Raw genomic sequence first — 15,874 nt, 5'->3', positions numbered from 1 at the left:
AGTAAAATTATTTTACTTACATATATTATAGACAAAAAGATACTCGTCTGAGCATAATTTCAGTTATGGGAAGGAGGAACTTATATGCTAATAATCTTGTTTTACACAAACTATTACAATAAAATAAACTAGGAATTGCACAGACTCTACTCCAGGAACAATAACCAAAAACAAGCAATAGACTAACTGCTCTTTTTCTGAAAAAAGCTACACTATAAAAAGGACTCTTTGAATTTATTGTTTTTCCTGTATATGTTTTGAGTCTTATTTGCAACTGCAGCCTTATGGTAATTATGGGTAGTAAATATGTACAAAGATCTATCTACCTTCCATTCTTTTTTTTTTTTTTTAAGACAGGGGCACACTAGCTAAGAATGACCTTGAGCTCTGATCCTTTGACCCCTATCCTGTGCTGATGGGATTATAAACAGACACTACCATTCCCAGTTCTTATTCTTACTTCTCTATGGAGAATATGATAAGTGTTTTTCAGAATCAGAGCCTATAGAACCATTCAAGAACATGAATGCCACTTTGATCTCAATTTATGACAACTGGAAGATAAAATAAAAGGTTCTAGCCCGGCGGTGGTGGTGCACACCTTTAATCCCAGCATTCGGAAGGCAGAAGAAGGCAGATTTCTGTTGAGTTCGAGGCCAGTTCGATCTAGTTCCAGGACAAGTGCCAAAGCTACAGAGAAACCCTGTCTCAAAAAAGCAAGAAAATAAAAAGTTCTGCTGCTAAAAGTCAAAGCAGGGATGACTCAAAAATAATCAATTGAGGTGGGATTTATGCTCTGCCTCTGTCAAGTGCATAGTATTTATTATTGAACCAAACTCCAACTGGTATTTTAAAAAATTTACTGATACGTACAAACATTTATGTAAGTTTTATTTTTCCACCATATATGTTGACTTTAGCCCCCCCCAAAAAAAAACACTATAAGTAAAAAAAATTTTCTATCAAAATAAAGAAAAAAAGCTACTAAGACCATCACGGGCTTCAATTTGACTGCGCTGTCATTATCCATGCCCACGATTCCAGCACTCTGCAGGTGAATAGAGAAGAATCAGATATTCCAAGTCATCCACTGATATCTATGGAGTTGAAGAAAAGCCTGGGATATACAAATTGTGTCTTAAAATAAGGGGAAAAAATTGGGGTAACCAAGTCCCAGATACTCAAGAAATAAAAAATTATTAATGATTCCCAAAGTCTGCTCATGTTAAAATGGTCCTCTTGGTCCTCTTTCTTTTAGAATCTATGCCATTAGATGGACTCCTAAAACTAAACTTTTCTGTATCAGTCCACTCTAGGTTATGTATTTATCAACTATTACTCTCATATTTACTACTTAATAAAGAAGAAAGAAAACTGGAGACAATTTTCCTACACTCAATTTTATCTGACTATAAATTCCAAATCCAATCAAATTTCTAGTATCTTTGAACTACAATGAGCTATTTAGAACTTCTCCTGATAATAGGATATTTTAAGTATTAAAAATTAAGCCGGAGTTGGTGCCTGCTGCCAAATCAAACCACCTGAGCCAGATTCACTCAAAACCTACAAAGTTCAGAATTCCCCAAAATGATCCTCTGACCTCCTACTACACATACAAAATACATAAATAGAAGAAAAAAAACAACCATGGAAGGGGGCTCATCATAAGGCCCTAGCTGGCCTGGAGCTCACTACACAGATCAGGCTGGCATTCAGTTTAGAGATCTGCCTACCTCTGCCTCCAGTGTAACAGGATTCTTAGCATGTATCACCACACCTAGCCAAATATAAACAAATAAATATATATACATACATATATACACATATGTATGTCTATGCAAATTAAGATCACACAAGGGACAAAAATTGCTTACAGGTAGAAAAACAATTACTTTAACATGTTTTGATTTTAATTACTAGCAAAAATGTGTCTACAATTTTATATAGGTTTTGCTTTAGAGAGACCTGGATAAGTAACCTCAGGATTGAGAGGCAAATGAAACAAAATTTTATTTGTTTAGTATTTTCACCAGGGGCTGGAGAGATTCCATATTGCTCTTGCAGAGGCCTCAAGTTCAGTTCCCAGAACCCACACTGGGTTACTCACAACTGCCTTCAACATCACCTCCAGACCAATTTGATGCCCTCTTCTGTGTTCTATGGACACAAATACATATATGCACATACATGTATGCTTACATACACACGTATATAATTTTAAAATAATAAAAATATATCTTTAAAAATCCTTTCATCAAATTTCACTTAATAATAATCATTCATCAAATGCTATAAAATTAAAATTAGAATAAAGCATATGTCTGTTACATAAAAATGAGATGATTTTTAAAAAAGTAAGATTTACCTGATTCAAAGGTTGGCATTTTCAAATCACCTTGGTTCAGTTCTGTGCCATATTTTAATTTGTGATATTTTGCCCTGCAAATTTAACAGTTGGTAAGAGAATAATTTTTTTACAACTGAGTACTACTAATACATTACTCTAATAACAAAGCAATGTGCCCTTTTTAAAGTTTTTTGCTAAAAACACTAAAATGTACTATTAAAGAAAAATTATCCAAGTAACAAATATACGTATGTGAAAAGATAAATTTCTCCTGATCTTTAGAGACAGAAAAAAAATCCAAAATATATTAAATCTACTTCTCACTTCTTTTCCAGTACACAAATTAAGTAAATTAAGGAAGATGTGAAAAAGCTTTACTAAAGTGTACAATGATGTAAAGACAACACTGCTCTGTTCTAGTCACATTAAGAAATGAAATATACATACCTTTCTTGTTTTAATGCATACTCTAACATTTTTATTCTTCTCACTAAATCCTTCTTCAAATTCTCTTGACCTTTTCTTTCTCCTTGTAAAAATGCGATCCGTGCCTAAAAACATTAAGATGCATTTATTTCATTTTTCCTTAACCAATACAGAGAACCAAAATAGGAAAAACAATAAAAGCAACTGCAACATTTTTATGCATGACCTCAAGACTTGAAATTCATAGAAATGTTTCCATTAGATAACATCCTCTTTGAAAATAAAGAGTCATAAATGGGCCATTTCTTTATAATTCTTTAGGGCCTCTAATAACAAAGACATACATACATACATACATACATACATACACACATAAATACATATAAAATAAACCTTTATAAAATTAAAATTTACAAAGGATTTCAGTTGTCAGAACAGTTCTGACACTAGGAAGAAAAAAGATACTAAATGTCTTGGTTGGGACTTTGTCACCTTCATTTGTGAAGTGGAACCTCAGCTGAATAAATGCCTCCATCAGACTGTCTATAGGCAAGCCTGTAGGGCATTTTCTTCATAATGGTTAATGTGGGAGGACCCAGCCCACTGTGACTGGTTCCAGCCCTGGGCAGCTGGTCGGTCCTGTGGTGTCCAAGAACACAAACTGAGGAAGACAGGGAGAGCAAGACATAAATCACCATTCCTCTGTGGCTTCTGTTTTAGGTTTCTGCCACTTACCTCGGTGATGAATTGGGACCCTGAGAGTTGTTAGATAAATAAACCCTTTCCTCCTCAAATTGCTTTTTATCATGATATTCCATCACAGCAACAGAAACCCTAAGACAGAGAAAATGGTACCAGCAGTAGAGTACTGCTGTACAGACCTGACCATGTTTTGGAGAGAGTTGTGGAAAGTTCTTGCCCAAAGGGGCAAAAAAATTGAGTGTTCAGAGCTTAATACACTACTATGAGAACTTAGTAGTGCAGAGGATGGAGGCAAGGTCTGACTTGTCAAGTTTCAGAGACAAGTTTGAGTCCCTTAAAGGCTCTATCAGGACCATTTAATATTTTGAATTAAGAACCTGGGTTCTGGCCAGGCATGCTGGCACAAATCTTTAATCCCAGCACTTGGAAAGCAGGCAGATCTCTGAGTTCCAGGCCAGCCTAGTCTACATAGTGAGTTCTGAACAGCCAGGGCTATGTAGAGAAGCCATCTCAAAAAGAAAAAAAATATTTCCAGGTGGTGGTGGTGGTATACTCCTTTAAACTCATTATTTAGGGAGAGAGGGACAGAGGCAGGAGGATCTCTGTGAGTTAGAGGTCAGCCTGATCTACAGAGCAAGTTTCAGGACAGCCAGGACTACATAGAAAAACCCAGTCTTGAAAACCAAAAAGTAAGAGAAAAATGAAATTGGGTTCTGGTTTGCTGGGGCTGAAAAATAAGCTATGATTAAAAAAACCAACCAGCATCACTGAGTCGAAATCTTATGGGATATGTTTCCTCAGATCAGCACAAACAGGCAAAGCTGTATGTACCTCATGCTGGCAACTGAACTTGGTACTGTGGAAGAGTCTCTCAGGTGGTAATGATTTTAAAGGTATGAAGGAGTCATGAAGTACAGCTGAGGCTTGGCACTATGAGAGGCCAGAAAAGCTACTAGTGATGGTGCAGCCTCAGTTGTAGAAGAAGTCCTAGGATTGAAGGGGTCATGGGGGGAAGCTGAGGCTCTGGCACCAGGTGGCAAGTCAAAGTCCCTGAAGAGAGGTCAGGAGAGGATATGGCTGAAGGTGCAGCAGAGATCCCAGCAGTTTGGAGACACCAGCACCAGGGGATGATTACCATAGACAGTAGTAGGGTGGAGCTATTCTGAATCTCGAATACAAGCTGTGTGCTGTAAAGGGCAAAGCCCAAGAAGAGCTACCCAATCTTTCTGTAGCCCCGAATATCAGGAGTCCCCCAGTGTCTAACACTGAGCTTTACACTGTTGGACTTTGGTTTTGCTATAATTCATCTGTGCCTGTGCCCTGGTTCTTCCCTCTTAAAATAAGAAAATATATAATTTGTTTTATTTTACAGGAAGACAGAGTTGATAGATTTGGGGATTTAAAGACAGATATAACAATCAAAGGAATTAAAACACATACCCAGATAAAAGAAAAACAAAACCTAAAAAGATAAAAGACACTAATCAATACAGAGACAGAAAAATGTTCCAATAAAACTAAATAAAAAGCAAACAAACTAATAACAAAGACATATATGTGAAGGGCCGCAACCACATTCTCCATTACAGGATGGCACTGGCATCCGGTTTCACTGCCAGGTGAACAAGATAATGCGCATGTAATTGGTAATTTTCCACTGCTGCGTCCCCGCCTACTCCCGAGGCGTCATCTGGGTTGATGGGCAGCGCACCAATCCAGGAGTGACACGTCCGAAGCGAGGACTGTTTCCTATATAAGGGATGGGTTCCCCTCATTCTGGGTCTCCGCTTTGGAAGCTTATGCTCTCTCTCTCAAGACGCATTAAAGCTTTTCTGCAGAAGGATCCTAAGTGTGCCGCGTCGTTCTTGCTGGCGAGACGGTAGAGCGGGACACATATACTTTACAAAAGATGATAGCACAAAACACTAGGGGTGGAAATAATTGCTTTAAAGGTGCTTAACAGGGGTAGAAGAGGTGGCTCAGCAGTTAACAGCATTTGCTGCTCTTACAGAGGACTAGGGTTCAATTCTCAGCACCTCCATGGCACCTAACCCTAGTTCCAGAAGATCTGGGCTCCATGGGCACCTGTATTCACACGGGGCATACACACATGTAAACAGACACACATATGCACAGAAATAAAAATAATGTGATTTTTAAAAGATATAAAATGGGGGTCAGGAAAATGACTCAGCTGATAAAAGCACTAGCTGCCAAGTGATTCTGATCCTGAGTTTGATCCCTGGTACTCCGATAGCAGCATAGAGCTGACTCATAAGCTGTCTTCTGCTCTCCATAAGCACACACACACACAGGTGCAGACACACACACTAAATAAAATATATAAAGCCTAAACAAAAGCTGGGCTGGCGCTGGCCACCTGTCTGTAATTCTAGCATAGACAGAAGCAGAGACAAAGAGTTCCCTGAACAAGCTAACTCTGGGTTCAACTGAAAGACCCTGCTTCAATGAACCAAGAGGAGAGCCACTGAGGAAAACTCCCAATTTCAACCTCGGGCCTCTATATGCAAGAACATGCATGTGGCTTAGGCACCCACACACACATTAACACTTATACACACACAAAGTATTTTTTAAAAGATAAAATATTTAGGAATTAACCAAGGATGTGAAAAACTTGCACTTTCACTGATGAAAGAAATTAAGATATGAACATATCCCGTGTCCATGCAACAAGACTTTAACAATTAAAAATGTCAATACCGCACGGTGGGGGGGGGGGGGCGCAGACAGTGGTGAACACCTTTAATCCCAGCACTCGGGAGGCAGGGGCAGGCAGATCTTTGTGAGTTCGAGGCCAGCCTGGTCTACAAGAGCTAGTTCCAGGACAGGCTCCAAAGCTACAGAGAAACCCTGTCTTGAAAAACCAAAAAAAAAAAAAAAAAGTCAATACCACCCAAAATGATCTATAATTATAATTACATTTATGTACCCTATGTATATACAGCATTGTAACTTTTTCTTTTATTTCTTTGAAGGCTCTACCTATCTATACACATACATACATGTACACACACACACACACACACACACACACACACACACATTCCTGTCTGGTCTAGAACTCTCTATCTAGACCTGACTGGCCTCAAACTCAGGGTGCTTAGATTTTGAAAGGTGTACACCACCAGGCCCGGCCTTGTATAGTTTATAACTCTTAAAGGCAGGGGGGTTTTGAGCTTAGCTGGCCTGAACCACATGTCTGTCCAATTTCAGGCTTCCTAAAGCTAAGGGCCAAGACCTATCTCAACCAGCTAAAAGTGGGGAGGGCATCTTACAATGGAATGGTGTGGCTGCTTCAATGAAGGTAGGGCTTCCCATTCCTTTCTACCTGGAGTGCTAGGATTTTGAATCAAAGGCTTCACATTTGCTAGGCAAGTATTCCACTAAACTACATTCAAAAAGAAAACATTTTTTGAGAACCAGGAAAAGTCAATTTTTATTTATTTATTTATTTACTTATTTTGGTTTTTTTCGAGACAGGGTTTCTCTGTGGCTTTGGAGCCTGTCCTGGAACTAGCTCTTGTAGACCAGACTGGTCTCGAACTCACAAAGATCCACCTGTCTCTGCCTCCCGAGTGCTGGGATTAAAGGCGTGCGCCACCACCACCCGGCGGAAAAATCAATTTTTAAAAATTTTCTTAAGTCAATTGAAGTTTTTAACTACTCTGCTCTAAAGAGTATAAAGGTAAGACAGATATAGTGGTGCATGACTTCTAATTCAAGAACTGAGCTCAAGACCAGCCTGATTCACACAGAATTCACAGATAGACAGGGCTACATAGAAATATGCTGTCTCAAACAAGCAAACAAACAAAAAAGTAAAAAGTGAAGTGGCTAGCTTGTAATTTATTATCAAACATACTACTAAAGCAAAAGCTTACAAATTTGTTTTTCCCTATCCAGTATTAGCTGGCAACTCAATATAACCCAACCTTGTTGCTGATTTTCAATATCTGGGACCATATTTTATACATCTCCTGAATTTATTCCACATGAAACATCTGATTATCATAGAATTATTTAGTATTCGCTGATGTTTGACAACAACCACTAGGGGTCACCAGCACTAAGCTTTCAATGTGGATTCAAGCAGCATTAGTCTAAACTTGATTTACAATTACTTTCCACGTGCCCTTTACTAAAACAAGGTTCAGTTATAAATAATTTCAGGGTATTCAAGTGATAGAGTGACATATAAGCAAATAATCTATACACACACACAGTATATGTGTATATATATTATGAATATCATACAGGGGCTGAAAAAATGGTTCAATGGCTAAGAGAGTTTTGTCATGCAACAGTGAAAACTAGAGTTCAAGCCGGGCAGTGGTGGCACACATCTTTATCCCAGCACTTGGGAGGCAGAGGCAGGTGGATCTCTGTGAGTTCGAGGCCAACCTGGTCTACAAGAGGAAAGAAAAAGAAAGAAAGAAAGAAAGAAAGAAAGAAAGAAAGAAAGAAAGAAAGAAAGAAAGAAAGAAAGAAAGAAAGAAAGAAAGAAAGAAAGAAAAAGAGAGAGAGAGAGAGAGAGAGAGAAGGAAGAGAAGAGAAGAGAAGAGAAGAGAAGAGAAGAGAAGAGAAGAGAAGAGAAGAGAAAAGAAAAAACTAGAGTTCAAATCTAATGCCCATGTTACAAGTCAGGCAGCCTGTGCATTCCTGTAATCCCAGCTTCAAGGGCGGCGCAGAGACAGGAAGATTACTGGGACTTGCTGGCTTTCAGTCTAGCTGAGAAAACCCAAGGTTTCAGAAAAGACTCTGCGCCAAGGAATAGTTGGAGACAGAGGAGGACACCTGACACCCTCTTCTGGCATCTGAATGTACACACACATGGGTGCACACACATACAATAAATAATCATACAAATGGTTCAACACTTAGGCGGCTGGTTGTGCTGGTACATATCAGTAAGATATGCTGAAGAAGTTAGATGACCTAGAGGAGAGTTACTAGGTCAAGGCCAGCCTGGGCTACACACTTACACAGAGAGAGAGAGAGAGAGAGAGAGAGAGAGAGAGAGAGAGAGAGGCAGACACACACACAGAGAGAGAGAGAGAGAGAGAGAGAGGCAGACACACACACACAGAGAGAGAGAGAGAGAGATGCTTTAATTAGAAGGTTCACAATTGAGTTGAGATGTTTTCTAAAACCCACACAAAAAATATTTATCCCATAATTCAGTGTGTTGAGGGAAAATATATAAAACTTTGTATAATCAATCACCGTGTAATAAAACCCAGTGTCCAACTCAAAGGGTGGGTACTCTATTTTTACCTGTACACCAAAAAAAAAACATGCGAACAAAATCTTGCATGCAGTAGTTACATTTATTTTCCAATGTTATCAATGGGAAAGAATTCCGGGGAAAAAAGAAACACTAAGAAAAGACATACAAAGGCAAGTAAAACTTGAATCTATTTTTTTTAACCCTTCTATTTACAACAGGGGTTATAAGCAGGTGGGTCTCTGTGAGATAGAGGTCAGCCTGGTCTACAAAGTGAGTTCCAGGACAGCTAGGGCTACATAGAGAAACCCTGTCTCAAAATAGATAGATAGATAGATAGATAGATAGATAGATAGATAGATAGATAGATAGATAGATAGATAGATAGATAGATAGATAGATAGATAGACAGACAGACGAATAAACAATGTTTAATGAATAATCTAAACATCAATATCAAAACATCAAAGTACCATCAGACCCAAAATTCCAACTACATTTTACATGACTATAGCTGGTTGAAGAATGAATTCTTTCTCTTTTTGAGGCAGGATTTCACTCTTGTAGCCCTGGCTGTTCTCAAACAAGGTAACAGAGTAAAAACATATTCACTCTGCCTAGTCATTCCTCAGCAGGCTAAGACGAAGTATCCTGAGTTCAAGGACAGTCTAGGATATATAAGACTCCAACAAACATACACACAAAAGGAGAGATTAACTTCAAATTTTATAATAGACAGTCAATGAAGAAGTAAGTGGGCCATGGTGTATCCTGCCGTCACACTAGGGAGGATGAGCCATGAGACTGCCAGAAATATGAAGTCTAAACTAAATAGTACCAAGCTAGCCAGAGCTAGAAATTCTGCAAAAGTGTCTCTCACTTGACAGACAACCAATCACAACTACAGGTATTTCAAGATACCTAGGCTTTAAGTGTCTAAAATCCCATGACCTCTTTCCACATAGAATGTCAAAAAAAAAAAAAGTTTAAGTTTACTCCTCACAAGAAAATGTAAGAATTTAAAACTTAATAAAGTCACTGTCTTAATTACTTTTCTATTACTGTGATAAGACACCATAACCAAGGCAACTTATTAAACAAAGTATTAATTCACACTTATGGTTTCAGAGGGTTGGAGAACATAAGGGAGCAAAGGAATGGGAGCAGGAACAGCTGAGAGCTTACATTTTGAACCGAAAGTAGGGAGCACACTGGCGAGTCTTTTAAAACCTCGAAGCCTGAGCCCCCAAAGCCACGTCTACTGATCCTTCCCAAACAGTTTCACCAACTGAGGGTGTGAGTTTATGGGAGGCTACTCTATTCAAACCACCACAATCACTTAATTCTTATTGTGAGGGGATAGTTTCAAAATACCTCAAGAAAAAAAAAATAACCACTAATTAAAACCACTGAAAAACAAACTTTTATGAAGTGCACTGTTCTTACTGAACATGTACCACTCCTTCAAGAATAACAAACTTAATCATTTTAACAACCATTTAGAAAAGTCCTACAAGACGTATCTTTTTATCCAACTCATTTTTTAGTTGCATTTATTTATTTCCTATATATGAGAGAGAGTGCACAAGCAGTACAAGACAGCTGTGGTAGTCAGAGGACAACCTGAGGGAGTTGGTTCGCGCCTTCTACCATGCAGAACCTAGAGATCAAACTCAGGTTAGCAAGTAACTTTACCCCATCTAACCAGTCCTTTCTAACTATCTCAGACTGCTTAAAAATTAATTTTTATTTTATGAATCTTTTGGGGGGGTGTAAACCCAGAAACTACTTCAGCAGCCCTTATCTTTTTTTCTCTGGTTTTGCTTTGTTTTGTTTTGAAGGCAACATCTCTTTATTGTCTCAGTTCGCACCTGGCCCAGCAGTGGCTCCATCAGCAGCCTCTGGTCCAGGGGAGATCTTGGTGGTGGTCTCTGGACAGTCTGTGTGAAGGGGGGAGGGGGGAAGGAGGGGAATATCAGCAGAGGCCATGAGTGCTTCAGGACTGTGTGAGTAACAGAACTGGTCCACTCGCTGACAGGTGCCCTCCTTGAATTATTTGCATGGAAATGTCTTCAAGCAGCTGCCCACTGGGCTGGGTCCTCAGCTGGCTCCTTCCACTTATTCTGTAGCAACCTTCACTTAACTCTCCCCCAGATCTTTACTTGCTGCCTTGCCTCCTGGCTGGGCACGGGGTTGGGTACCCCAGGTGGCTTCTGAATTGGTCTGGAAGTGCTTGAGTCCTTGCTGGCTGGAGCTGGGGTTGGAGTCTTCCCAGATGTTGAAGTTGGCCTTCAGTCTGGGTTTTACAGAATTTGGAATGCTGAACTGGTTTCTGACAGCCACTCCCATTTCAAGTGGACAGTCTTCCCAACATGATGTTCCAGAGAGCTGGCAGAGTGGGTAGGGTCAGGGGAGGCATCTATCTTTCCTACATTCTTACAGACATGGGAGAGAAAGATTCAGAAGGCAGTGTGAAGGAAAGCTGACCAAAGCTGCAGACAGCAGTGTGTGTTGCAGTGGAAGGTGCTGCTTAGTTGGTCCAGTACATAGAAAGGGACATCAGGAAGTTCCTCACCACCAACACTCAGAACACCTTGAATCTGCTTGGAGGTATAAACAAATGCAGCCAGGGTACAGTGGCCACTGTCTAGGTCATGGGTGGGCTCTGCCCACATGAGGCATCCAAGCTGGTGTTGCTGTCCACAGTGAGTCACACTCAGGTCACTGGAGAACCAGAGGCCACAGAAAACTTGACCTTGCCAACAGGATCTCCCAACACTTTGCCAAGGCATTGCAGGTAGAAGGCTCTGCAACCACACACTGGAACACCAGGCCCTGCTTGCTGAGGACTTAACCTAGGCCTGGCCTGTGAAAATGAGCACATAAAACGAGACACAGAAGTCAGCGCTGATGCTGAGTGGCGGCACCATGAACCATTGGTACAAGTTGGCATGCACATGCACGCTATGTAGAACAATTCTCAGGGCCATTTCATTGCAGGCCCAGCTCTTGAGGGCCATGTATGGCCCCATACTTGCAATAGCACATCTCTCTGCTGTTCCTTGACAATACTACCATGTCCATGCAGGTGGCACACAGAAATCCTCCACTCACAGCCTGCACTGCTGCATCCAGGAAGGGGGTGAGGCTGCCACAGGGATCCAAGTAAATAACATCAGAACACTCAGATGCCTTTTGTTGTTGGTACATCAGCATCTGGGCATCTACCTAGCTGGGCTATACAAGACGTGCCACACCACTGAGCTGTACATTTAGGCCCTACAGTCCAAGCAGAAGAATCATTGGCAAGCAGAGACTGGAGGCCAGGAACTTCCAGGACAAATCAGATGGAGCACAGACCAGAAGCTGACAGGCCTTTCAGTACTTCGTAGTCCTTCCTTGCAGATCTCACCACCTGCAGCAGTCAGAGGCTAGTTAGTCTTCTGGGGCCAGGGTTTCCTTCTCTTTCTGTTCAGCCTTTTTCTCCTCTTGCTCAGACAAGTTTTCGGTCACTTTTTGCAAGTCCTTTTTTTCTTGGCACCTTGATCTGGATTCCCTTGGCCTGATGAATTTGAGCAAACTCAGTGATCACAGCACATCTCTCTGCTCACAGGACCCAACAAGTCGCTTCCCACATTAAGTTGAATGGCCATGTTGGCAGACAGGGTGGCCTGGCCACGTGACTCTGCTTTCTCTTTTTAAAAGAGTTTCTTACTAATGTCCAATGTCCAGGATGGCATTGAATTTGAGATATTCCTACTGCAACCTCCAGAGAATTAAAATTATAGGTACATGCCAGTGGTGGCACACACCTATAACCCCAGCACTCAGGAGGCAGAGCACTAAGGAGGCAGAGGCAGGCAGATCTCTGTAGTTCAAGGCCAGCCTGGTCTACAAAGCAAGTTCCAGGACAGTAGACTATTACACAGTAGCTGGAGAGATGGCTCAGCGGTTAAGAGCACTGACTGCCCTTCCAGAGGACCCGGGTTCAATTCTCAGCACCCACATGGCAGCTCACAACTGTCTAAAAATCCAGTTCCAGGGAATCTGCACCTTCACACCAATGCACATAAGAAATATTAAAAAAAAAAAAAGACTATTACACAGAGAAACCCTGTCATGAAAAACAAGACAGAACAAAAAACAACTACCATTTGATCCAACAATCCTACCTCCTGGCTTAATCCAGAACTGAAAACATAGTCTCAGAATCTACACAAATTCACAAAGGCTAAGAAGTAGAAGCCAAATGTCTATCAACAGATTAAAAGACAAGCAAAAAAATTCATCTCTCTCTCTTCTCTCTCTCTCTCACACACACACACACACACAAACACACACACACACACACACACACACACACACACACAAATATTATTCCAGTATGGTAGCACAGGTCTGTGATCCTGGCACTTGCAAAGAAAGAGAATCCAAAGCTCAAGATCATCCTCAGCTACATAGTCAATTCAAGGCCAACCTGGAATACATGAGAAATTGTCAGTCACACACATGTGTGCAAAGCACGGAGTGAGGGAGGTAGGGAATACAGTAATAAAAGAAAATTTTGGCATATGATACAACACATGGTTGAACCTTGAGGACAGTATAAGAGGGGGAGTGACAAGAAAAATACCATTCCACTTGTATGATGACCCAGCACATTAAAAGATCATTCAGAAACAGAAAGTAGAATGAGGGATAGCAGGAGCTGGGAAAAGAGGAAACATTCTAGGAACTGGTCGTGTAACAAGATGAAATACTTAACACTAAATGTACACTGAACTGTGCATTTAGAATTGTGGCGAATTTTAACAGGCTACAGGAACATATGCATATAATCCCATTCTTAGAGATACAAGGAAATAATGAGTTCAATACCAAATTGAGCTTCATGGACAGACCAGACCCTGCCTGAGAGAGGAAAATCAAACAGTAACAATGATTCTTCTAAGGCGAGAATGTTTGGACTTCTGAGTAACTCATAACAAAACATGTAATTTTCCTGCCTTTTATTATAAAACAATTATTTCACATTAGAAATAATTTCAACTTTACTTAATATTTATCTTAAAAATTACCTCTATTATTATCCTTAATATTAGCCCTCAACAATCAAATTATTATTACCTGACATGAACATTAAGTGCAAATGCAAACTGATGCAAGCAACAGTAACGATAAAGAAGATCTGCAGGGCAGATAATCCACTGCTGGGAATCTAGCATAGACTCAGACTTCTTACATATTTTGTGAAGAGTTTCCATTACCTGACAACTTACAGTCATTAGAAGTTTCGAAAGTTAAGAGTGAAATCATCTTCCTGGAAAATTAAAAATAAATCAGACCCATCTATCCAAAATGCTATCCCTTCAGAAACTACTTGTTGGTATTAAAGTATCTGGATACTATTTAACATTGTTCCTAGGATCAAGATGATTCCAAAAAGTCATTTTAAAAAATTACTCAATTTTAGAACTCTAATACTCTTCTTTTAGGAATTACAGAAAATCAAGAGAAGAAATAAGATACTGATCCAAGAACACTAACCTGGACATCTAGACAGATATATATTCGAATCCCTATTTATCACTAACTAGCTATAAATGCCCACTAGCCTTTCTTGGCTTCTTCACTTGTTAAATGTGAAAACTGAATTGAATGTCTTTTAAAATATGTTAGCAACATGCCTGTCCCGAGTTTGGTACGTGAATCCATGGTGGAAGGAGAGAACCAACTCCCAGATTGTCTTTTATCGGTCTCACACACACATACAAACACACACACCACTCACGATAGCACATGCATGAATACATACATAAACAAATAAATATACATAAAAATCTAATGATATGCTAACTAAATTCAATTTCTACAATTATTTTAGGATTATGTTGTGACATTCCCAATGCTAAAATGGTTAATTCATTTATACACATTAAAATCAAAACAAATCTTTTCAAAATGTCTTAATACCACCCACCCATCTTGACAGTATACAACTTAAAAGCAAGGAAGACAGAGCTCAGCAAATAGAGTTATCTGTGAGCAGGTCTGATCCCAAGATTCCAAGAGCAGGAGAGTTGTCCTTTGACAGATACTGACATACATACACACCCCTGTACACGCATGTACAGTAAGTAAATTTAAATATATATAAGACTCTATGCCTGTGTGAGTATCAATCTTTTTTCTTTAGTTTTTTTGGGGCAGGGTTTCTCTCTGTAGCCCTGACCGTCCTGGAACTTGCCTTTGTAGACCAGAGCCTCAAACTCTACGATCTACCTATCTCTGCCTCCCAAGTGATGGCATTAAAAGAGGACACCAACATGCCCTGACATTAAATATTTCTCAAAAAAAGAAAAACATAAAACTTGAAAGAATTACATTCTACAGCTTTCTCTTTAGAAGTATTAATTCATTAAAGAAGAAGAAAATCAAACATAATCATAGATGCCTCTAATCCCAGACTAAAGCAGAAAGATCAAAAGGCAACCAAATATGGTGAGAGGGGCTGTCTCAAAAGACAAAAAAGTCACACCTGGTGTTAGAGGCCCCTAACTACCTACCGACTAAAGAGGTGCTGCAGGATGATCAGAGTTTAGACCTTTTAGGGCTTCACAAAGGTTAACCTTAGTGACACCCTATCTCAAAACAAGAAAGACTGAAATAAAGCTCAATGGAAGGGCACTTCTCAGCATGAGGTCCTAGATTCAATCCCCAGCATCAAAAAGGAGGTCAAAGGAAAGAAGGAGAAAGGAACAGAAGGGAGAGGGGAACTAATCACTGTTTGTTTTTGTTTTCTTAAATGAAAGTGAATCTAACAGTCACAGTGATATATTAACCTATCTCCCTTCTGGAATGATTTATTTATTGTCCAGCTGTTGGGAGTGGTACAGGAAAGCAAACAGCTCTCAGCTGTCAGCACTCTTCCTTCAGGAATTGCCTGGTTCTCAACTGAGCTGCCTCCCTAAGTCACCTTCACCTGATGATTACTCAAAACACGGACTTAAGGGCATAGCCCTTGATTACAAATTAGGACATCTCTAAATCTATGCCAACTGCAAGTTCTGAAATGCGGCCAACTGAACTTTTTGCCCATCCTGTATTACAGCCAAACGGCCCCCCCCCCCCACACACACACACACACG

General features: G+C 40.0%; 2 protein-coding genes across 5 annotated transcripts in view; both read right to left on the bottom strand.

The window, feature by feature from the left end:
* Strn3 (striatin 3) overlaps nt 1-15,874 on the bottom strand; it is an 82,515-nt gene that overhangs the window by 50,132 nt on the left and 16,509 nt on the right. For all 4 annotated transcript variants that reach the window (XM_085697667.2, XM_085697669.2, XM_085697668.2 and 1 more), the window contains exons 2-3: nt 2,798-2,901; nt 2,369-2,442 (exon numbers count right to left, since the gene is read on the bottom strand). In XM_085697667.2, coding sequence (XP_085553793.1) covers nt 2,369-2,442; nt 2,798-2,901 — 178 coding nt within the window. The remainder of the gene's footprint in view (nt 1-2,368; nt 2,443-2,797; nt 2,902-15,874) is intronic.
* On the bottom strand, nt 8,542-14,799 carry LOC125388039 (tRNA (guanine(26)-N(2))-dimethyltransferase). Its single transcript, XM_087911805.1, is given in 8 exon segments — nt 8,542-10,804; nt 10,807-10,877; nt 10,879-11,035; nt 11,038-11,445; nt 11,448-11,543; nt 11,546-11,572; nt 11,575-11,749; nt 11,751-14,799. Coding segments are annotated over 8 exon segments (1,344 nt in total). The 5' UTR covers nt 11,943-14,799; the 3' UTR covers nt 8,542-10,586.

The sequence above is a fragment of the Myodes glareolus genome, chromosome 11, assembly GCF_982192425.1.
Source record: "Myodes glareolus chromosome 11, mMyoGla1.1, whole genome shotgun sequence".
NCBI lineage: Eukaryota > Metazoa > Chordata > Mammalia > Rodentia > Cricetidae > Myodes > Myodes glareolus.
Note: the sequence above shows the minus strand (reverse complement) of the source record. Positions and strands in the feature narration are given on the sequence as shown.